Source organism: Macrobrachium rosenbergii, chromosome 15 (genome assembly GCF_040412425.1).
Source record: "Macrobrachium rosenbergii isolate ZJJX-2024 chromosome 15, ASM4041242v1, whole genome shotgun sequence".
Classification (NCBI taxonomy): Eukaryota; Metazoa; Arthropoda; class Malacostraca; order Decapoda; family Palaemonidae; genus Macrobrachium; species Macrobrachium rosenbergii.
In genome coordinates this window covers 33,215,262-33,240,055 of record NC_089755.1, presented here as the reverse complement: position 1 = coordinate 33,240,055, position 24,794 = coordinate 33,215,262, and the positions used below count along the sequence as shown (strand labels likewise).

Below are 24,794 nucleotides of genomic sequence, written 5' to 3'. Positions count from 1 at the left end.
TCATCACTTGAGACAGTGAAGAAGGGGAGCTTCAAGAGAGGTTGAACGACATGACTGAAGGATGGAATTGGGAATGGACGTGATATAAAAGGCTGAAACACGAGTGCAGCTTTGGGCTGAAGGGATGTCCCAAACCCCCAATATCTTTGACAAGAGGGTTTGGATGATTCCGTTTAACAGTAAATCCAACATACAAACACAAACTAAAGGACTTCCAAGAGCCAATGATAAAGTTTAAACACAAGAGGTTTTGCTTCATAAACAAATACTGTCACACTATTACGGTTAGGTTGTCAGATGAACATTTATACATACATGTTTCAGATTGAAAATCCTACAAGAGTAACAATCTTCGTACCAAGAAAAGTACAGTACTTTGTTAATTTACTACAGTTTAACCAGACCTCTGAGCAAATTTACTTAGCTCTCATAGGGTTGAACTGAAGGATTTCTCTTTATTAGTTATAGTTTAGGTACTTTAAAACTCACACAAAAAGCACATATGTGCCATTACAACCGAACTTTATTAAATTATAAAAAAATATATCCATCACCAATACACCATAAAAGTTTTCAGCATTTTGAGGTAAATCAAGTACTCACACTTCTTATTTCCATATTTATTGCCAAATAGCCATATTTTATACATAACTGTATATCTTAGCAGATATTTACATTACAAATGTATACAATTACATTCCTAATTTCCTCAATTTTTTCCCAGCATGTCATAACTACCAGTGTTGCATATAATACTCACTTGGACAAAACGTACACGGAACTACAGGTTTTTTTTATCATAGGTCAAATTTCCTGAAATATGGCCAGGAAAAAATAAAAGAAATGTTATGTTAGTGTATCCATCTAATTGCATTATGCTAAGATCATTCTTTTATATTTACACACACATATATATATATACTGTATATACAAATATCACATTAAACTGTAAAAAAATACTCTGAGTTTACAGGTTGGGGTTTTGCATTCATTCGCTCAATTCGTAACAAAAAATTGTGATACAGAACTCACTCACTATGCCAGAACTTGTAAACCAAAGATGAAACAAATGAGGTATTGAAAACTATTCTTACCACATAAACAGAAAAGCAAAATGAAGATAAAAAAAAAAATTCATGAGACTGTAAGCTACCACTGACAATTGTTATGAGGGGAAAAATAGAAATCCACGCACGAAAAAATTTATAAGATCAAAATAAGAGATGAAAAGCAAAGTAATGTATATGATCAATGGAAAACAATGAAAAAGGCATTAAAGAAAAATAGGCTTCAAAAGCCATACTGCTAGCCATGAACAAATTTTACAATTTTATTTTACCAACAAGCCAATACATTATATATTGAAACCATGGCATAAATAGTGCTCAAATGATTTAGGATTAAGGAGTAAAATTAATTAGAAATATTGTTAAGTAATTTAAAAAATATATAAAGGATTAAATAAAGAATGACGTTCACCTCACAATGACACGAAGTAGTGGCATATGTCCATTATTAAGGTTTTAGGAAGGAAAAGGGTTTGTCTGAATGATGCTTCAAGATAACACTGTAAAATGGCATAATTTCCAGTTTTATTAAGGTTCCATTTCTTTTGACTTCTATTCAAACATAACATGGCAACAAGGTTGTTGGTGATTCGAAATAACATTAAGGAAAAATATGAAGACATTCATAATTATCTTTTCTGGAGGTAGATATCACCATTCCATTCATACATGCCTTTCCTTTAAAAGAAAGTCCTTGTAAATCAAACTACTTGAAGCAAAACCACAATAGCTATGCACAAAACTTTACAGACCTAAAATCAGCATAGTTACAATTCAACATTTTGCAGTGTATGACAAGATATGAGATGAAAGCTGCTGTAAATCATCTTATTCAATCAGAAAAATACTGGGAAATAGAAACTAAATGAAAATACTGTATGCTTTTAAAAAGCTGTTACATAAAAATAAGAATACATCTGAACATTAATTTGATGCATAAAATCCATCTACTCCAGTTGGTGCATTCCATGAGTGATGTGCTTCCATGATATGCATCATTTCATCTCTATGACAAAATGAAGTCAATCAAGGAACTATTCATTGAAGTTAATAATTATCACACTTTCATACTGAAAATGATGACAATATCACACGAGTTCAATTATTTTTCAGACTTACGTACAACTAACCCTATTCAAGTATATCACATTTTTATAAAGCGAGTATATCACAATCAAGGTACAGTGTTCAGTTTAAAGTTGACAAAAATTTCTTAATTATGGAAACAGAGCAACTGTCACTTACATAAGCACTTAAAAAACAATTTTGAACAGGTAAAAGAGAAGTAGCACTTTTGCCTGAGTGAAGGAGTGGCACTGTCACAGATCATTTACTCCTACTTCTTTCAAGGTCAGGAGGAACTTTTTTTTACATTCAGTACATTTAATTTCAAACAAGTGCAAAATATACAGGAGAGCAGGGAAAGGCAAACAGAGTTTGCAAGGACTTAAGGAAAAGAGAGTGATGAAATGGAATTGTAAATTGAATTATTGATTGCAAAAAGTTTTATTAACTTCAAGGTATGTAAAAACATAACAAGCAGAAAGGGGCGAGGTCAACAAATCTGTTATAAAAACAAGCAGACCTGGACTTAAGGCTTCAAGGTATATACTGTATAGACACAATAACAAGCAGAAAGGGATGAAGTCAACAAATCTGTCACAATTACAAGCAAGCCTGGACTTAAAACCAGGTTGTGATCAAAGGCCTTGTATGAGCTCTACCTTTCCCAATGCATACATTCACAACAGCTCTGTCATCTTCTTACATGCAGAGGGTAACAACAGAACAGTAAAGGCATGAAGTACGATGATTACATAAGCTATATGGGGAACAGGGTGCATAATACTACCCTATCATCATAATGCCTGCTCTTATGGCTCAAGGACTATTAAAAGATTACAGTAGTAACTAAATACATTTAAAGCTGTACATATACACCAGTATAAATTATCAATCTTCATCACCCAGTTGGGTCACAAAAATGGTTGACCTTACATCACTTTCTAGGAAGACTGTTCTGCATTCTTTTCCCTATTTCCTTGCAATAGCTGATTACTGGACTTTTAACTGGATAATGCTTGCTGCCTTCATAGGGTTTGAGGGTAATTTCATTTTTATTCTTGACCTTCTCAGCTACATCAAGTGAATTTCAAAACAGGGAAGATGAAGAAACTGCTTATAACACCAGCAAAACAAGCTACACAAAATATAGGAAAAGGACAGTAATCCAGAAATAAAATATTCTTGTGAATTAATCTTTAAATTTATGAAAAAAAGCTCAAGCAGTAAAATATCAGAGAAACAATATAAGATGAAGTACATAATAGTAAATGTAAAGTAGAAGACAGAGACACAGTATTCAGTTTGTCTAATAGACATCAACCACACAGATGTACAAGATAAGGGTGAAGTAGACAAAATAAAAAACATACGAAGACTAGCATTCAAGACCTGGTAGTGGCTAGGGATTTCATACACTTTCACCCTTCCGATGGTACAAAGGTAACCATTACAATTACTGGTAAAAATATATGGATTAAATTTTTGTTCAAGCATAAAACTTTATTTACCCCTCTAAAACCATTCAGTCCTAGTTAGTAACCCAACTCAGACCATTTAAAATACAATGCATGACCAATATATACTTATATCAAAACCAGGTGAAGTCAAATGATGAAAATACTCCCACAAAAACAAATCATAATCCGATTGTAGCAAAATGTTAAAAATGGGAAGTAACACACTGCTTCCAAAATGAATTCAACGTCAATGACCATCCAGCAAGAAGAATTAAGTACTTAGAATATGAAAGCAGAATATAACTTTAAATTCTGTTAGTGATATACACCATATAAACTTTTCAATTTTCCTGTACAGCCAGTTCTCAACAAACAATATATAAATGGATTTATAAAAAAAAAAAAAAATATGCAATTGACATGGCATCTGATGTGTATTTATTCTTACAAGAGAAAATTATATCCACAATTGGTATGAATTATAAAAAATAATTGCAACAGTGACACATACCTAAAAAGATTGAAGTTTTGCAGCTTGTAGGTGGAAAACATTATTTTGCATTCTTTATGAAAAATAAATGCCTGGAAAAGCTCTGAAAATTTTGAAGGAAAACCAAAAACAAACTGAGGTATCAGAGCAATTTTAAAATATGGAGACAAATTTCTGATAAAAAGGAAAGGCATCAATAAATGAAACACAGTATTTCCATGAATGACAATAATTGCTTTAAAAACATCTACATGTCTACCTCAAAACTAAACACTGCAAAAAGTTTACATATCCAATACTGGCATATTTTTGCAATCATTCACTGACTAACAAAATCTTGCAAAGAATCTAATATGTACAGTCACAGCCAGAAGAGACTCTTGTCTCATGAATGCTATAACTTAGAAGTTAAGCATCCCTAGGAAATGTTTTGACCTCTTCAAATAACTGAAGATTATTAAACTTATGATATAATAATACACAGTCACTTTCATTCCTGTGGTCTGCATGGACAATTATCACTTAGGAAGCACAATTTCTAGGAGAATGTTTCAGGTGTGCAGTCCACTTCAAGTTTGTGATTACACATACATATCCACAAGGATGAAAACTGATGCATAATAAATTAAACATGTCTCTTACAAAGAGGGAGGGCAGCACAACACAGAGAAACACATTAAGAATAGTCTTTCGGATAACTCGGTCTATCGGGTCGCTCTTTTTGCCCCCAATCTTGTTGGGGTCTATCCTTTTGACCCCATTCAGGTCTATGACCACCAAAATGTGGTCCTCCATGAGGCATCCTCATACCCATTGGTGGAGCTGGGGCATAAATACCGGGATTACTGGGATGGGGAGCTGGGTAATGAGTTTGTTGGTAGCCACCTGGAGGTCCATAACCAGAGTGCTTATTATGATGTGGACGACCACCCCAGTCAGAACCGCCTCCCCTGTGATACCCATGAGGTCTGTAACCTTCACGATGATATCCTCCTGGACCACCATCTCTCTTCCCATATTCTTGGGGATATCGGCTGAAATGAAGCAAAACTTAACATTACCTTACCATCAAACATGAATACAAGAAATTAAAGTTATTTGGGGATACAGACATTACTATGGAAAATGACAAAAATAAATTATGGCACCAAAAATGTCTTCATTTCACTCTCACTCCAGTAGCCATCTGGTTTCATTGTGACATGCAGCAACTCACAGCAGACTAGTGAGGTCTTCTTTTATGTCTTAGTTGGAAATCTGAATTACTAACAACACAACCAGTTACAGCGATGGAAAAAACCTACATATTAAATTTGATTATTAGTTAGTCTAAACAGACCACTAAGTCAAATGGCTGGCCAAGCTTACTGGAAAACCACACACACATTCTCTTCAGATATAGCAAAACCAAAATATGGGAAACTTGTCTATTTATTTAACATGGTAAAAAAACTTTACTGTTCCCCTCAAAATTTGCTAGTAAACATGCTTTGGCATCTCTAACCATGGTTCTGAATCCTCCAAGCGTGCCAGTGTGAATTTTGAGAATTTCAGTCAATTATGGTCCAATTAAACACTAAATAAACCTTATCCAGAAAAACCTTGAATGGCACTGCAGGACAACTTGCTATTTTTTCATATAGTTATCTTAATAAATTCTACTCTTTATCAAATTAAGAGCTTTAAGCTTGTTAAACAGAATGTGTTCTTATTCAGTGCATATACTGAAATAACTTTTTTCAATGCTGTTTGCAATGTGAAAAGATTAATACAGAAAAAGATGAATTGCCAAAACCCTAAAACTTCTTGATTTCACAACAAAGCCATCATTCACATTAGGACATCCCTACAAATTCTAAACTCCCTTTGTGATGTAAAACAAGATCACTTCCATGGAGCTTTTCTCACATGTCTAGCTTCTGGGTAAGAAGCTCTTTAATCTTACAGTAAAGTCTTTCTATTTTGTTATACAAATACCTATTCATATACTATCATCTTTTCAGTTCTTGCAATTGGTGAAATTAAACTGAAGCAAATCTCCAACTATCCATAGTAAAGATTTTTTTTTCCATATGGTAGGGCTTTTGCTGCCTTGATCTACCTTACTGAATAGCATTTCACTAAAGAAAACTATTGAGTATAGTCAACAGTAGATTTACCTAAAAAAAATGTTCCTGTTTAGCCAATGTTATTCAATTCCTAACTCTGTTCCTTAGCATGCTCTCAACTACTGTACCAACTGTTATGATAGTTTTCGAGTTGGTTTTACCTTTTTTTTAACTTGGTAATAATGTGCCATTTATTCTGGGTGTTTATTATCCGCCAGAAAGTATAGCACAGTATTTTATTCCTTTGTTAAGAGTAAATGACCACTGTACTGTCTTCTCCCCATATATTAGTTTATTTGTACTGTACTTTGTATTCTACCTTATCAATTATTATGGTAATATTTAACATAATTCAGTTCGAGTGAAGTTTTGAACGAAATAACCTTCCACACACAGACAGTTAATAATTTTATTTCTCTGAAACTACATTCTTCTGTCAGACAAACAACTGGTGAACCTGAGATCGTTTCAGACACGAATGAAGGCAAATGTAAGATTAATGGGTTGTGATGAAACAAGTGAGCTAAGTAGTGCCTCCACAAGTCTACATATAAGGAATTAAGCTACCTTGGTCTTTAACTGTACCTTTCTTTAAAATCTCGACCTCCTGGATTGCCATGCCAGTCTCTACCTGGCCCTCCTGGTCCGTGACTCCTGGGGTAGTTACGGTCCCGGTCTCGGTCCCTATCTCTATCACGGGGTCTGTCTCTGTCCCCTCGTTCTCTATCCCGATCTCTGTTCTTGTCCCGATCACCCCATTTTTCACCTTCTCTTCCCCTGAGAAAAATATCAAAATTATCATGCAAAATCGAAGAAAATTTTCATTTTCTTATTACTTTTCTTTGGCATGGCAGGCATTCTGGGACTTTTAATGGCTGGCTGGATCCTTGAAAGATGCAAATCTTAACAATGCTTTATAAACTAGCCTTTGATATATTCACAGGACATGACGCTTTACCTTGGTTACCTCCCAGTAGTTATTAATAATGATGAAATGATTATATATCCAATGTAGATTTTCATTTAAAGGAAATATAACATTTAGTTTGAAAGAGAGAGCAAGATGGTATGATATTTTACTATATATTCATCAAGGAAGTAAAATATATGATATTTTATTTCAGATTCATACATAACAAATCTATACAACACTGTCAGTCTGAAAGTTTGCCTCCTTATATTTGTTTTACTTTATCTCAAACTCTTATCTCTTAATAAAATTTTGCCAAATATATCCAGGTCTTTGCAAATCTGGATCTTTGAAGTTTTACCAAAAGGTGTTTTCTCCTTCTGTGCGGTTACTTGTCCAGAGATGAAACATCAAATAGTTGTGAGCTTTAACGAAGATCTGGAGTAGGTCCCTCCCTCCAAAATAACAATTCTCATCTCACTCTATCTCTCCAAGTTTTTTTTTTTTTAAATGAAACAAACCTAAGTAAACCTGAAATTTTTATGTATGATTTTCTTTGTGTAAATGCAAGTGTCAGTGTGTGGATTCTAAAAAATTTTATACTGTATACAGGTTTTCAGTATCTGGTCTGAGTACAAAATGGCTTGACAGACCTATGAAAGGTTAGCCTAACCTTGAGTGGTAGGATTACTATTCAATATGACAGTTAAAAAGATCTTGATGTTGTAGGTTGTATGAAGTGTTAAAAAATTCAAATTCCACTTCATGAAGGATAAAAGAATTATTGTATGGTAACCTAAAATAATTCTCACTCTTTATTTAAAGGTTCTCCAGAATCTCAAAAATGCCATGTTTCCAGCTGATGACCTGCTCTATGGAATGTGGCCATGTTGATAAATGAGATGGGGATTCTAACTCAATTTAGAATGTATAAACTCATACTCTGTTTGTGATAAGCCTTGTTACTTGCTTTGATAGTTTTATTTAGAATCATGAAATTATGTCATGCTGAGATGGTGCTATTATGGGTTTTCTTTGCATAGGACACAATAATGATTGCATGCAATGTAAGAATATAATAAAAAAAAAATTAATTTCACTTTTCCTGTGTTTTTAGTAGACAAGCTATGCTTAAACAACCTACAGAAAACTAAACAATTCCAGAATACCTTGAACGTTAACAAAAACTGAGGAAAAAGTGAGAAGAAAATATAAAACTTTTAGGATGTTGCCATTCAATTTTGGCAATCAAAGCTGCAATACTTAGTAAAATTCAAAATTTTATTTACTTCACAACATTCTCAAAGTTACTGGGAACATGCAAGAATAGCTTTAGAATATATTTCAGTTTCTGAGGAGGAATGGTATCTGTGATGGTAAATATTTAAATAGATAACAGCTAACTGTAATTCAAACGTTGTTTTTAAGCAAGAAATTAACTTTTTCATGTAAACCCATCACTCATATTGTGCTCACATTCACAATCTTGAATATCCTGCAACATACCACAAATGCACCATGTGGACCCATTGTTAGGGATGAGAAGCTGTACTCTCAAAGTGCTATGGCTGCTGATGATACATTGGTAGGAAAAAACTCTGCTTCTCACAGTTTGTGTAGGCTTGATAGTAAAACAGCAAGAGATGAGGGGATGGGAAGTGGTCATTTTGCATATGACCAATATGTTTGTATGGGAAAGAATGTTTTGTGTTTTAATAACTCAATTTTATTGCTCAAAACCCATTAACAATTTGTTGACTACAACCCATCAGGCATAAGATGCTATTCCACTAAAACAATCCCACCTGCACGAACCACTTTAAAGTGGTTCTATGATGTTACCTACCATAGTGCCAACCTTTATATTGGTATAATTATTAATCCCTTGTGATTTTATATCTCTGACCTTTCTTTGCTTGTGTCTTCATTTTAATTAGTATTTCTTATAAAATGGATACATGAACTGACATTAGTCTGTTTCTATTCACAGGTTTCAAGTGAATATCCATTATATAAGTGTGTGTTGGACAACTTTTTACCATACCTATGATTCATTTCATTTTCCTGTCTGAATAACTTTTTTAGTACAATTATAAGTATGGCTTCTGGGCAATAAATTCCCTTTGCTGCTGCCTACATTCTTGCTCTTGTTGAGGAGAAAGACTAAATCTCTTGAGCATGAAAGAGTTATGATTAAAAGTTGGTTATGAAGGAGTAAGCAATGAAGACTACCTCTTCTGATGACACATGTAAAACTTGTCCTACTGCAACCAACTACTCCAGCAAGCACAATCCCAACCATTTAAGCATTAAAACTAACAAATGTACACTAAAACTACCAGGTTCCTGGTAAAGTGGTGGAAATAGCCTCATTTCTTTCAACTTGAAGGAACTGTTATGCTATCCTGTCCAGCTGACTAGCCTGATTAGCTGCAAAGGATTACCTGTCTCAGTCAAAACCAGATGGTGTCATTGTAGACCTACTCCCACTGCCTAGAGCCTAGAGTCATCGCATAAAAGGTGTTTCAATAAGTGATCAGGTCAATGTTTAAGAAAGATCATCCTTATTGTCCATAAAAGGAGATAAGGCAGGGACAGCAAAGAGAACAGTAGCGCAGACTTAGCTTCTGGCTGTCTGTCTTGGAACCAAGTTTAACGCAAAAGACAGTCCCACAGATGACCAATCCCTAGCAAAAGAGTCCCACAGATGACCAATCTCTAGGAAGTGTACCTTAGCATGATAAAGCATGTAATCTGATTTGCCTACACATCATCTCAAAGATGTCAATCTCATGAGAATCACATTCTAATTATGTGTGTTGGTTACTTGATTATTGTAAATTTTCACTCTTGGCGAAAAAGTGATTTCAAATTCCCTAAGAATTCCAATGTTATCACTGCCTGCTAACCACCACCACAGTCTACAGAAATGTGGAGGTGATGAATACCATCATTCAAGTGCTATTGGTATTCAAATTACAACTATATATAACCTTTTATTTTGATACTGAATTATAATTTTTTATTTAGTTTTGTAGGCTCCTTACAACAAGCACTTGGGCAATGCCGTTTCTATCTTTGGGCTTGTCCTTATCCTTGCCCTTAAGCTATGGGACTGCAGTACATGATAACTAATATGATGTACTAATGACAATGCCCGGCTATATTCAGATATCTTTCATGAGGCCTCCCTGTGCTTGGTTATATTCACTGTTGTGCTGTGTAACCTATCCACTGTCTTATCGCATGATTAATGGATGGAGACAGTACACTGGCAGTAGGGTAAAGTGTAAAACTATTATTATAGACTACAGATGTAAACTAAATTCTTGCATATATAAAATGAATAATTAGATTTAATATTAATGTTAAAAGCCCAAGTTCGAAGTAGATCTTCATTTGGATAAATTTTTGCTTTTTATTGTTATTGTTTGTTCGTAAATAATTAATAATTTTGTACCATATAAACTTTATTTTCTTGTATTTTATGACTCCAACAAAATCAGATACCAAATATATTCTTCAAGAACTGGAACCTTCAACAGACTCCTACTGAGCTACATAAGGCTCCTTGTTAAGACATTTACAAATCATACCACAGTCCCATTTAAGGGAGTAGATATTGAACAGTGGCGTCTCCTGAAGTCTCAAGAAGTAGTCACACTAATGCCATGAGTTTCCAAACTCTGAGTGAATGCTCTGACTACTTAAACCCAGTCACTTCTGATGCCACTCGTAAGAAAAAGACAGTGTCAGCAGTTATGGGAACAACAGTGATAATCAGACTAATGTCCCTCTCACAACATGTCACAAAATCTACTTCACTTTGACTGGTAAAAGTTGGTTGCTGAGGCTTAAAAGTGTCAGGCAATGGCTGCAGCAGAGTGTTTTGTAAAGAGCCTCAGCCAGTGAATCCTTACTAAAAACTCTGAATCCTCTATCAGACCCAGAAAGTTGAAAAAGAAACTGAAAACTGTTGAAGATATCTGAGACTGAATGTGGGTACAACAGGACTGATGGGGTTGTGATGAAACTATTATAATTCTTGCAAAAATGTGTGAACATTTTTCCACATTACTTCTTCAAAATAATAACCCTATCCAGTTTCATCCAAGTGCAACATGCTTCAAAATTAACCATATAGAAACCTAAAATCTATTCTAAGTTAAAACCTTAAAATGCTTTCCAAAGCAACTTACAAAATAAAGAGAGTACCTAAGAGTAAGCTTAGTTATTGTTAAAAATGTGAGGTTACCAAAGGAAGAAAATAGGAGAAAGTGTCACTAAGTGCACCATCCCAGTGGCATGCACATAACCAACCTCTGTGCCCACCCGTTATATGGCTTCTTGGATGGACTGTGAGGTCCACCGTCTTCAGGTCGTCTCTTGTGGGAATGGTGTTTGTCATGCGAGTGATGTCGATCTTTTTCTTGCTTGTCTTTATCCTTCTCTTTTTTATCTGAGTGTTCATGTTTATTTTTCTTCTTTTCATCCTTGTCATCACCCTCTTTTTTGTTTTCTTCTTTTTTCCTGTTCTTCTTGTATAGTTTATGTAGTTTCTTTGCATCATACTCGGTGAACTTGGAAACAAATTGCCATAATAAGCTGTAATTAAAGAAGTTGTTAAAAAACAATTAAATTATTTCATCCATAAAGATACTGACAGCTTCAGTTTTAACTACATGAGGGGCATGGGGAGCTGCCATACTATATCTAAAGTATATGATGATGGGTTTCTATCTATTCCTATGCAAGACCAGTTCCTCTACATGCACACTGATCTGTAAAGTACTAGTCCTATTGTTGTTCTTGAAAAAATTTATCCTACTTATTCCTATTTAAAACTAAGGATCTGAATTGTATCTAAAGTTCAGTATTAACTTTCTATATTATTTCAGCTACAAATGAACTTTTTTTTTTTTTTTCCAGTTTGCAAAAGAGCTAGTACAATAAAAAGGTTTCTGATTCAATTGCACAATAAACTACGAAAGTATCCTCAATTTTATCATCCCTTATATTAATACAAATAAAAAATAGAAAAAAAGTTAAATCCACTAAATGACAAGATGAATTAGCACCTACGCAAGCTTTCGGCCTCTCACTGAGAAACTATCTCGTACAAAGGTTACATTATGATGGTGATGAAGAGATTTTATCATCAAAAGTAAAAAAATGAGTTCTAATATAGGCAGCCCAAACTGTGTGATCTTCAGTAATCTTAATACTCTAATAATAAACAACACTCAGCCAACTCATTTCAACTATATAAATACCTCTACGAATTACTCAAGATTTCAAGTTATGAATAGGGCTTTTTGGTATCAAACCCAACCTTCACTAAGATAATGTAACATTACTGATTAAACTGCCAACATATTTCAGCTCATTGGTTGCAACAATTAAAATTAATAAATTTGTTGTATAACTTAAAATCAAAATCAATCAAAAACCAGAAGAAAATGGATAATTACTGGGATGCCGGGAACAGGACGGCGGAACCCAAGGGTAAAATCACCGGACTATCACCATCATGAAATAATAAATACATATCCGACGGCGGGGTGAGCCGCCGGGAAAAATAAATCAAATGCATATCCGACGGCAGGGTAAGCCGCCGGGACAAGAAAATAAACACACACATATCCACTGGCGGGGTGAGCCGCCGGGGAAAAAAAATATATATATATATAAGATGGTAACATAATTAGTTAACAAAAATATACTCGTACATATCCACATTCCCCTGAGTCCGGTACCACCCTCTCCCGGAATCTCAAACCCCTACCGTTAGAGAACAAAAGAAGGGTGAGGCTACCAAACACCACGATCCACCGGGGCAGATGTAAGCGCCGGTCAACCCAACTAGAGTATCTTGAACGCCGGAGCGAACATGGAACAAGGCTGAGAAGATAGACCCTGAGAAGATCGAAAACCTGCTCGATCCTAGGAGAGCGGGTTAACGAAGCACAGAGCCCAGCAACGTGTCACCTGGAACCAGCCCTGGGAGGGAGCGAATCCCTCGACCAGGAAAGATCCACAACTCAGAGTGGAAGTCGGACACCGACATCACCCGCACGAGAAGATGACGAGAAGCTGGATTCAAATCAGGGTAGAGGGGAGGGGTGGGACAGAGAAGGGAGTAGGCCAGAGCAGAGGAAAACAGGAGACCGGGGAGAGGCTCACCCGCTCAACTGCATGATACCCAAAATCATGGCCTACACCGAAGGAAAGGGAGGGAAAAAACGACTAAGGCCTCTATACTCTCACCCCACACATAGACATAGCCTATGACACAAAAATAAAAAGGGGGAGAAGGAAAGGGGGGAAAGAGGGAACAACAGGAGAGAAATTTCCGAGTCGAAGACCAGCCAGAGCCGAACGTGGGGAGTGCTATAAAAAGCATGGAGAGACACACCCACCAAAAAAACTTCGACCCCTCCGTAAAGAAGAGGGAAGAGAGTAGGGTCTCACTCCATCACCCAAACAACGGTCAGAGGAAGGCACAACAACAGAAACTCCCTCAACCTGCTGACCCTCTCCTCTCGCCTAACCTAACTCAGGTGAAAGGGAGAGCAGGAGGTCAAAGGTGCAATAAAAGCCTAACATACACTAGGCTACAAAAACAAGATTAACCAAAATAAATCACCATATGTGTGCAAAAATATAAAATAAAATAAAATAATTATATGCTTGTGTTCGGCGCATAGCCTAACCGAGGGAGGCGACAGGTTGAGCCTGACGTCCCCACGGAACTAGACAATGAAGGTTAACAGCATGGTGTCGAGCACTAGCAAATTAATAATAAAACAATATAATTATAAAGCTAAACTGTCCAAGAGGAAACATCCTGGGGAGACACCTAAGCGGGAATATAACGGGAACCCGATGCGGGAACCCCGAAGGTACGGATCAAAAACATTATCGTTAGAGAGAAACCGAAACAACCCAGCTTAGGAAAATCCACCAGGATGAAACCTAGGGGGAAAGATAAGACATGAGCCGACCAGGAAAAACCCAAACAGAACAAGCTGGACGGGTAAACCTCGTGGACAACATGGCTGGCTGGGGGACGCCGTAGCGTCATAACAAAGCCACGTATAATAATAAATACGAGCTAAGACAGCCAACTTATCATAAAACAACCCCACAATAAGATGGTACTTAACTTGGAAACGGTAAAGCTGCTCGACGACATGTTGCAGATGAAAATAAGGCAAAACACGAGCCAAATAGAAAACAGCAAGCATCACAATCAAGTGCTAGAAATGGAATGAGTTCAGATGGCGCTGGAGTCGCCGTGTGGCGGGCAGGTGAGCGTGGGCGCTGGTACGGCCCCTCGCTCTTCCCAGGGATCTTGACATGGGGATGTCTATCGAGCGTGGCTCTGTGGTTGTGATTCCTTCACTCACCCTTGGTTATACCGACGTCTTCATTGAAGATGCTCGATCTGGGGGTAGTAACTCCAGCATTCCTGAAAGCTTTTTTCTCTGGTATATTTATCAATATTTATACCTAGAAATTCGTGTAAGAATAGAATTTCACCGGGTGACACGGGGCCTCCCTCAGAAATAGATTTTTCCTTTGTCAAAATCCCTTTTACATGCAACCTTCTAGTATGAATTAAGATTTTGTTAAGGAAGCTTTGACAATAATTATATAAAAATTAATCTAACAACTGCTTTACCAGCAATTCAATGACAGATTTGGCTTTCATTTTTCATATTCATTCTTTTTAATAAATTTCTACATACACTTTAGAACCACACACACTACATTGGACTCACAGCATTTGTGCACTCCATGCATAAATTTTTACTATGGAGGCTTCCTTAAGACATAAACCTTGTAAGACTGTCTTAAGATACATATATGCTACTGATGATATGTGTGCACTATAGCCTGTGCAAAATCAAAGTTACAAATTACATTTCACCTAATCCTGTATATCAACAAAAAGGGGGGACCCTATCATCTGCCTTGCTCAGTGCACTACAGAGGTATAAAAGTTTTTCTGCGGTTTCATTTACTTTCTGTTTGCTCTATGAAACTCATTCACCATAATTAGCCTTATTCAGTGTAGAATTGGCCCAGCTTCTACTGTTCCTTCCCAACTTTGCTTTGGTCAGTGTCATCTTGTCATGTACCCCGCATATATCCAGTCAGTACAAATTTCTCATTTGGTATTTTTAAACTCCTTTTCATTCATCCATAACCTGGCCTGGCTTTTTTAGAAAGCTACTTCTGCCCTCACTTAAGCCTTATTGCAGATTTTAATTCTCCAATGTTCCGCAATGTGACTAGTACCGCATTTTTCACTATTTTTAACCTAACATTCTCTGTACATTTACTTATAAGATGACAGTGCAGCTCCAGGCGGGGAAGCATTGGAGCAAGAGTTGTGACCATCAAATGCACAGGAGCAGGATGCAACAGGGTAGGAGAATAGGAGCTCACAGATTCACCAGTACAGGAGTGGTAAAATGCATTCAAATACTCAAAGGTAACAAGCAGCAAATAACTCATGGAATGCCAAGCACCATACACTATGAAAATGGGGCAAGATGAAAATGCACTATTAATGATAATCTACAAAGGGCATGGGGCAAATAGCACCATGCCTCAACAAGAGTGAGGCACAATAGCCAAAGCACGGATTTTTTTTTTTATTTTTATCCTAATCATTACCTTGTAGTCTGTTTTCTTCTTAATAATCATTCCTGTTTCCATGTTTTAGTTTCTCAGACTATCAATTAATGCTTTTCTTTCTGGCTATTTTACACTTGCCCTGCCTGTGCTCCCCTTCATGGAAAGATGTTATCTTTATTTACACTTACTAAACTATAAAACTGGGCTTGAAGGGAATATTCTTTTGCATTTTCATAACGAATTTTTCCCTCTTAGTATTAACGTTATTGTTTTTATTCTGTTCATGGTAACGGCTACCTCACACTCCATCTTCATTTTCATATTTGTTGCTATTTTAATTATAAGGTATGTGAATTAATGTTTTTATGTTATTATATTGTTGTTGATTTCATCCCATTTTCTAGTCTTTGGGGATTATTCTTTTTACATATTAACAGCAATTTTTTTTTCTTTTTGTGATGTTCCCATTCATGGCTGCCTTGCTCTCTGTGTCTGTCTAAGCAGTGTAGCTGGGTCTGTTTTATACACAATATGGCGAATTACATTTAATGGGTTTATAAAACTCATCTTCTTAATGACTTTTCACCAGCACTGCCTTGGTATCCTCCCACACCACTATCTAACTTCTTTAATGCAAAAAATTGATCACTTTCAAAGGAAAACAATTTATTACTATACACATCATATGCTACAAGCAAATACAATATTTAGTAATGCAAAAAAGGGGTTTCTATGCTATTCTTAATAAATTCATGTTGCATAAAATATCACATACCTCTTCCATTCCCGTACAGTATCTGGGTCTTTCATGCTTTCCAAGCAACGCTCAATGTGATCGCCAATCTGTATCAGACACCGTCTTGTATGCTGAATCTGTTCTTCCTGGGTTAAACTTTCATTGGGATTGTCCAGAGTCTTCAGTGCTTTCTTCATAGGCCTCATCTTTTCTTTACACTGTAAAAGAATGAACCAATTACCTTACCAGACAATTTAGAACACCACCACTTTGCATATTATACAAAACAGTCATTCTCAACATGTCACAAATATTCTAGTAATAGACAGATGGAAGGACAAATATATGTTATTAATAGTTACAATCATTCATTGGGGAAACTAATTACAGTAAGTGGACCCTAAGTATACATGACTAAAATGGGACACTGCTTTCTATAATGCATGACCCTGAATCAATGCTTACCTCATCCCACAAGGGATGTGTTTTATCCAGTTCTCGGCTGTCATCTAGAGGAATGGTTCCATTGGCAGTAATGTGCATGGGAACAGGTTTGGGCTTCTCTTTCTTTTCTTTCTTCTTTTTCTTTTCCTTTTCCACAACCACTGGTGTAGTAGTAGTTGGTTCCTCTTTCACTTTACTCTTCTCAATTTCCTCCTTTTCTTCTTTGACTTTAACTTCCTTGGGTTCTTTGTGTTCTTTCACCTCCTAGATTTCCATTGGAAAAATGCCAAATCTATAATACTGGTTGATACTGTACACATATTAGACTACCTTTCAAGGCATATACTCACAGAAACTAAAAAATATTGTATCTTATAAAAACACATCAAAGGAATATCAAGGCCAGTAGAGAGAGAGAGAGAGAGAGAGAGAGAGAGAGAGAGAGAGAGAGAGAGAGAGAGAGAGAGAGAGAGAGAGAGAGAGAGAGAGAGAGAGAGAGAGCCCAGTTTAGTAGATTATTTATACCCTTCAATAAATTCTGAAGTGTAGACATCTGTTTTGTAACAAGCCCATTATTTATAACTAGCCCATTTTTTAAACATGAAATTATCCTACTCACTTCCAACACTTTAAAAATAAATAAAAAATATACGTCAGCAAGTAGTACTTTGCATGCATACAAGGATCTCCAGGTCTACACCAGCCAAAAGTCAGAATTAGTTGGCCTGAGATGGTATTCAATGCTCTTGTAAAATCACTACTCTACTTTGTCTTCAATTTCCCTGGCAATACCCATATTTCTTCTAAGTGATGTGGTAATTAGCATTCTTATGATTTTGGAGCACAGAGAATTGTAAAGGAGTTCTCACAGTCTTATTTGGATGGTAGCTTACATCGATACACAGGCATAATTTGCATTCAGTTTTACTTCTACTTGTATTCTAAGTAACAGCAATTTTGTTTTATCTGATTTCACCAAAGATTAAAGAATGAGTTTCAATCTTTGCACACTATTAATTATTGTTCCTATCTTGCCATGTACCCTGGATCTCTTTGTGTATACTGTCTATACTAGATGTGCAATAATGGTAAATAATTTTTTGGTCTGGTAAGACAGCCTATTGGTGATAAACATAATATTAATGATAATGTTTGATTGGTCTTCAAAGCTGGTCTGTAGTAGAACTAAAATGATATGAAGCTCAGATTTATTTCGTTTTCTTGACAGTACAAAAATTTATATGGCAATTTGTATGTGATAAGTCTTTTATTTTGAGGATTCTTGCAATGCGTGTTTGTCCAAATAATTTTGAAGATCTAGTCAGAGACTTAACTCTTCAATCACTATTAGAACATACATCCACAACAACTGTGTGTGAATTACTTATGTCATGCCAAGTTTGTTCTACTTAATTACATGCATTTTTACAGTACTGATCAACTGACCAGTGAGCTTTACTTTACATTGCAAATTTATACAGGCAATCTAGTTTTGAGGATGATAACAGTGACTCTTCTTCCTTGAATCTTTGATATCAGTCTAATGCTAGCCAGCAGGATTTCCTTCATCTGTATTTTTTCAAGGTCTTCCTTTTTCAGATAAGTGTCAGCCAGGGTAATTGGCCATTACAAGTTAAAATCACCATTTCTCATTTGATCTGTTAAGTTAAGCAGTACAACCCAGTTCTGCGATGGCTCCTTCTGCGATGGGCTAGCACTAATTGGTGCTTCCACCACTAGGGCAATTTGAGACTACATCCAGAGCAAAGAAGGGCGTGTTGTTACCAGGTGAATTGTTGCCTATTAAGGTTAAGAAGAAAATTTTGTGCTAGATCATGTACAGACTTAAGTCTGCTCCACAGCTTTTTGAGGCACCTTGCATCTTCTTCTAGAGCTAAAACAAAATGCAGCGAACACAGTTGCTCTAACAGCCAAAGCTACAATCACAGATGCTCTTGAAGTCAGTTGCAACAAAACCTGCTTCAATGTCTTTGTTACTGTTGCTTTAGTGACCAAAACCAGGACCAGGACTACAAACAAAACCTCAACAACATTACAGGATCAGCGTGTGCAAATATGACAAATTTTAAGTAATTTGTATTTTTCCTAACACAAACCTGTGGTCTTTCCATAAGGGATTAACTTTCAGTAGTTGGCTATCGACAGTAGGGGAGGAAGTCTCTCCATCCAGTTGGTATGCATTCACTTTACCTTTTGGCCCAGGTAGCAGAATGAGGGGTGACTAGAGGTGGGCCATTTATGTAAGACCTCAGGTTTGTATGTTAGGAAAAATACAAATAACTTAAAAAATTTGTCATTTATTCCTACATGTATACAAACCTTCGGTCTTTACATGTAGGAGACTTACTTCTTGGTGGGAGGATTCTGAGCAAATCTCTGAACTGACAGGTAGCTCGCCTCACCTGGGCCTCTCTTCCTGGTCATGTAAGAGCAATGGAAGGAGACCCATGCTTTTGATCTGTTGAAATCTGTTGAACATGTGTGATGTTCAACTGCCAGACTTCTGGGTCTTTTGACTTAATGGGATGTAGCATCTTTGTTTTGAAGAATGGCTTCGATGAACCCATACTGTCAGGGACAATAAAGCTTAAGATAACCCACGGGTTTGTTTACTGTCAGTCTCTCTCTCTCCATGCTAGAGAGAGGGTAAGAGTTGCATCTATTAATCCAAATTCAGGCTAGATTATAGACAGGATACAATAACCTGACCAGGGTCATGCTAAAAGCCATGAACAGCCAAAACCAGATCCACTCTGACTGACAAAACACAAAGAACAGAGGCATATCAGATGACAAAACCATTAACATTAACCCTTAAACGCCTGTTGGACGTAGCAAACGTCGACTAAAATTGTCTGTTGAATGCCAAGTGGACGTAGCAAACGTCGACTACAAAAAATTTCAACCTTCGGTCAACTTTGACTCGACCGAAATGGTCGAAAAACGCAATTGTAAGCTAAAACTCTTACATTCTAGTAATATTCAATCATGTACCTTCATTGTGCAACAAATTGGAAGTCTCTAGCACAATATTTCGATTTATGGTGAATTTTTGAAAAAAACTTTTTTCTTACGCCCGCGTAGTAACTCGGCCGAAAATTTCATAAATTCTTTTGTCATTTTGTTGTAATTTTTGCACTGTTCTATATTAGCCGTTACATAAAGTTTTATATATGAAAATGTGCGCAATTTCATGTACAATACAACAGAAAATAACTCATGGTTGTAGCTTTTATCAGTTTTGAAATATTTTCATATAAATCACGATAACTGCCAAAATTTCAACCTTCGGTCAACTTTGACTCAACCGAAATGGTAAAAAAACGCAATTGTAAGCTAAAACTCTTACATTCTAGTAATATTCAATCATTTACCTTCATTTTGCAACAAATTGGAAGTCTCTAGCACAATATTTCAATTTATGGTGAATTTTTGAAAAAACTTTTTCCTTACGTCCGCGCCAGAAATTCTTTAAATCACGTTGTCGTAATGTTTGGACGGTTTTATATTAGTCGTTACATAAAGTTTTATATATGGAAATGTGCGCAATTTCATGTAGAATACAACAGAAAATAACTTATGGTTGTAGCTTCTATCAGTTTTGAAATATTTTCATATAAATCATAATAACTTTCAAGCCAAAAAAATTTCCCCAGTTTTTCTGGGTCAAATATTTCATCAGAAATTATTTCCCGACTTCGACATGTTCGAAATGGTAAAAAAACCGGCAGAATAATCATAATTTGAAGGTTTTTGATGTAAACTCAATAATAATGCAGTTTACGTCGTTTTCAATATTAAAAGTCAATCATGATTTTTGACTTTTCATTTTGCAACAAACTGGAAGTCTCTAGCACAATATTTCTTACCTTCTAGATTTATGGTGATTTTCTGAAAAAATATTTTTTATGGTGAATTTCTGAAAAAAATGTTTTCCTTACGTCTGCGACGTAACTCGGCTGAACATCTCAGAAATTCTTTCGTCATGTTGTCGTAATGTTTGCATCGTTTTACATTAGTCGTTACATAAACTTTTATATATGAAAATGTGTGCAATTTCATGTAGAATACAACAGAAATTAGCTCATGGTTGTAGCTTTTATCAGTTTTGAAATATTTTCACATAAATCACGATAACTGCCAAAATTTCAACCTTCAGTCAACTTTAACTCGACCGAAATGGTAAAAAAACGCAATTGTAAGCTAAAACTCTTACATTCTAGTAATATTCAATCGTTTACCTTCATTTTGCAATAAATTGGAAGTCTCTAGCACAATATTTCGATTTATGGTGAATTTTTAAAAAAACATTTTCCTTACGTCTGCTCGGTAACTCGGCCAACATCTTCAGAAATTCTTTCGTCTCGTTGTCGTAATATTTGCACCGTTTTATATTAGTCGTTACATAAAGTTTTATATATGAAAATGTGCACAATTTCATTTACAATACAACAAAAAATAACTCATGGTTGTAGCTTTTATCAGTTTGGAAAATTTTCATATAAATCACGATAAATAGAAAAAATTCAACTTTCGGTCAACTTTAACTCGACCGAAATGGTCGAAAACTGCAATTGAAAGCTAAAACACTTAGTCTAGTAATATTCACTCAATTAGCTTCATTTTTCAACAAACGGGAAGTCTCTAGCACAATATTTCGATTTATGGTGAATTTTTGAAAAAAAAAAAAAAAAAAAAAAAAAAAAAAAAAAATTTTTACGTCCGCTCGTTGCGAATTCATGCATCATTTTGTGATAATATTTTCTCTCTGTTGCTTTGATCGTTTTAAAATTTGTTATATACCAAAATCATTGCAATTTAGTGTACAATATAACTAAAAAAAATTAAGTCATTAGCTTTAACCGTTTTGCTTACAGCGCGATTTGTATACAATTATATACGAGTTTTTTTTTTGCTGTCATATATTCCAATATTTATATATGATAATGAAATTTTTTTCATTTCTGGTGGTTGCATACTAAACTTCAGGCAATGACAAAAAAAATGAGCCAAAAATGAACTCTTAATCTTAAAAACTAAGCGTGCTGTGATTTTTGAAAAAAACTTTTTTTCCGCTTTGGCGCTAACTCACCGAACGCCGCCGGCATACGGGAGACGTTTTTGTAAATAGGGCTTTGGCGTTAAAGGGTTAATTGTATTAAATTATTTCTATTTATTGTAAATATTTCAGTAAATCTTATTACTCTGATATGTTTATTTGAAGAAATAATACGTTTTTTAAACTTCTTTGAAACAAATCTTTGTATTCCAACATTTTCAAAAAAAAAATTATGCAGCAATCCTGATTTATTGGATCTAAACTATAATGCATTTATTGTATTTTGAGACTGCCCTTCAATATCCCCGCACTGCATCTACCTCACTTGTTGCTAGCTGTCACTGAGTATGCATGTTGAAGTCTTCCTTTATTGTTCTGCACACATTACCTTGCAATCACTTTTTTTTTATACACCTTAGTCCTTTTACTTCTTGTGCGTAACTACTGTGATACAGTATTACTGCAATATAAAGATGCAGTATGTTATGGCTCGGAAAAAAAAAAGTTTCATTGGGAATAAAACTGAAATCCCTGAACATTCTGAGAATGTAAGGATAATGAGAACACTGGGTGTGTGTCCAGCAACAATCTTATGGAGTACCTCAGCAATGTTACCTTTCAGTAACGTTTTCATGCATTCTAGTTCACTGCAGTCTCACACTGCTTAGTGGTGACAATGATCTGCTCCTGATTTCATCTCACCTTCAAGGATGAGATTGAAAAGGACAGATGAACAGATGAAAAAGTAAATAAAAAATAAAAGAATAAAGAGTTTGGTACTATTTACCCTGATTTTACTCAGTTTTGATATTAGAAAGTCAAATTTGTATCTGTGTGAACACCATATTTTTATGCTAATCCACATCCTCTTAAAATAATGCCTAATGATTTCAAAGATTGATTCTAAAGAAATTTCTGGAAATCTCAATCCTCTGTGTCTTTCATTTTAAACTCAGGAAATCATACTCCTTTATGTCTTTCATTTTAAATATAGTCAAGAATAAATATATGCATACTTCACTCATTAAAATACATCTTGAATTCAATAACAAAGAACAAATCCCCAAGTAAATCTTGAACTCCAATACAAAAAACCTGAATGATTCCACCATTTTGTAGTAACAGCAAAATTCCACATCAGCTTGGGATATGCATGTTTAAAAGTGTTTGAAAAGGTTCTAATGAAAATATTTTTGAATTTTCCCCACAATAGCATAAACACAAGCTGAAAACATGAACAACAATTTCTATTGCCATCAAAACAAAGCGAAAGAGCACAATTAATACAAAACTAAGAGACATACAAGGGGACAGGTGTTAATATCCACACAAAATACCTAAGGTAATATTCTCTTGAAAGACCTTCTTTAGCATTTTTTCTGAAATCCAGTCACATACTACCAGTCAATATAAGGTAGCAAGACTGCAAATACTGTCAAAAGGACATCAATGCTTTTCATTTAAGAGACAATATATCCCATTTCCTACGCTTATGTAAACAAAGGACAACACAAAGCAGCATTTCTCACTTCTGTCACCTTGGGAGGCTTCTTCTGGCTCGGGAGAGAAGGCTGGGAGGTATTTGTTGCATCGTCATCTGATGAGTCGTCATTTTCTATAATAGCCTTCGAAATCTCTTTGACCTCTTTCACACCTTTCCTTGGTTTTCCTACTGCTTTGCGAACCTTTGGTTGCTGGAAAGTAATTGACTATGCAAATATTACTGTATATTTCGAAATAAAACAATCAAATGTGAAAACCAACAACAGACAACTACACATAAACAAAAGCACACTGTTAGTTTTAACAACTTCACATACCTTTGGAGGGCCCAGTCCCATATGTTTCTTTATCAGCTTCAGCAAGTACTGTGCACGACTCTCAAGATGCTTTGCTTGAGGCTTGGTGTCCTCTCCAACTAAGATTTTATCATCAAGACTTAATGATGGGTCACCCTTAATCTGTTCCCAGGAACTCATTCCATACTCAAAGATACCTCGTAGTAACCTAATAGAGGGAATAAGATTTTAAACAATAACTTTAATCTGTTCATTGTATTAAACTCCAATCAACTGCAGAATAATCTCATATACAAGATGTACTCTTGATTTGTCTACAAAAATTCCATAAAACTATGAACTCATGAAACCAATTTAAACTATGAAACTTCATGATTTCTTACCTTGAGTCATCTTGTATACCCCATGGTATATCCCAGTGAGCATCTTTCACCCTTTTAATTTGCAGTGTCCAGTATGCCCTCTCCACAGGCGCATGAGGAACTATCTTGTCTAATGGAGCTAATTCATCTATTGCAGCTAAAGTTGTTTTGGCATTAATAGCCACACCTGATAATTTAATTGAGGGCCCACGATCCCGTCGCGTCTTAGGCTGACCTGATGTGGAAATCAGTAGTTAACAAACTGAATATTTTATAAACATACTGTATACAAATAATGTACACTCAAACGTATTTCATCATAAACTCAAACACACTTAAATCAGTTTTTGAAAGCACCACATTACATTCATTTCTTATAACTTAACATTCTCAAAGGGTTAAGTACACTTGAAATGAACTCCTCAGCTTTACAGCTTTTTCACAAAACATTTCATTAGGGTCTTTCATGCATTATCTAATAAGCTGTTTGATAAGTGAAACTGGCAAGTGGAAAAAAAAGATACTTTTGAAGAATCATTTAGTTCAACTAAGTCAAATAATCTAAAAACAATCACATCAAGTAAGTACCTATACATAAATCACAAAATACTAAGACTCAGAATTATTACA

General features: G+C 35.5%; 1 protein-coding gene across 11 annotated transcripts in view; it reads right to left on the bottom strand.

The window, feature by feature from the left end:
* Window positions 1-605: 605 nt before the first annotated feature.
* Window positions 606-24,794, bottom strand: part of Chd1 (chromodomain-helicase-DNA-binding protein 1) — a 79,754-nt gene continuing 55,565 nt past the window's right edge. For 4 of the 11 annotated variants that reach the window (XM_067117373.1, XM_067117377.1, XM_067117381.1 and 1 more), the window contains exons 24-31: window positions 24,186-24,399; window positions 23,824-24,010; window positions 23,533-23,697; window positions 16,945-17,187; window positions 16,519-16,697; window positions 11,418-11,702; window positions 6,773-6,964; window positions 606-5,113 (exon numbers count right to left, since the gene is read on the bottom strand). In XM_067117373.1, the coding sequence (XP_066973474.1) occupies window positions 4,756-5,113; window positions 6,773-6,964; window positions 11,418-11,702; window positions 16,519-16,697; window positions 16,945-17,187; window positions 23,533-23,697; window positions 23,824-24,010; window positions 24,186-24,399 (1,823 nt within the window). In that variant the 3' untranslated portion in view covers window positions 606-4,755. The remainder of the gene's footprint in view (window positions 5,114-6,772; window positions 6,965-11,417; window positions 11,703-16,518; window positions 16,698-16,944; window positions 17,188-23,532; window positions 23,698-23,823; window positions 24,011-24,185; window positions 24,400-24,794) is intronic. The other 7 variants (XM_067117374.1, XM_067117379.1, XM_067117382.1 and 4 more) reach the window with 5 other exon arrangements.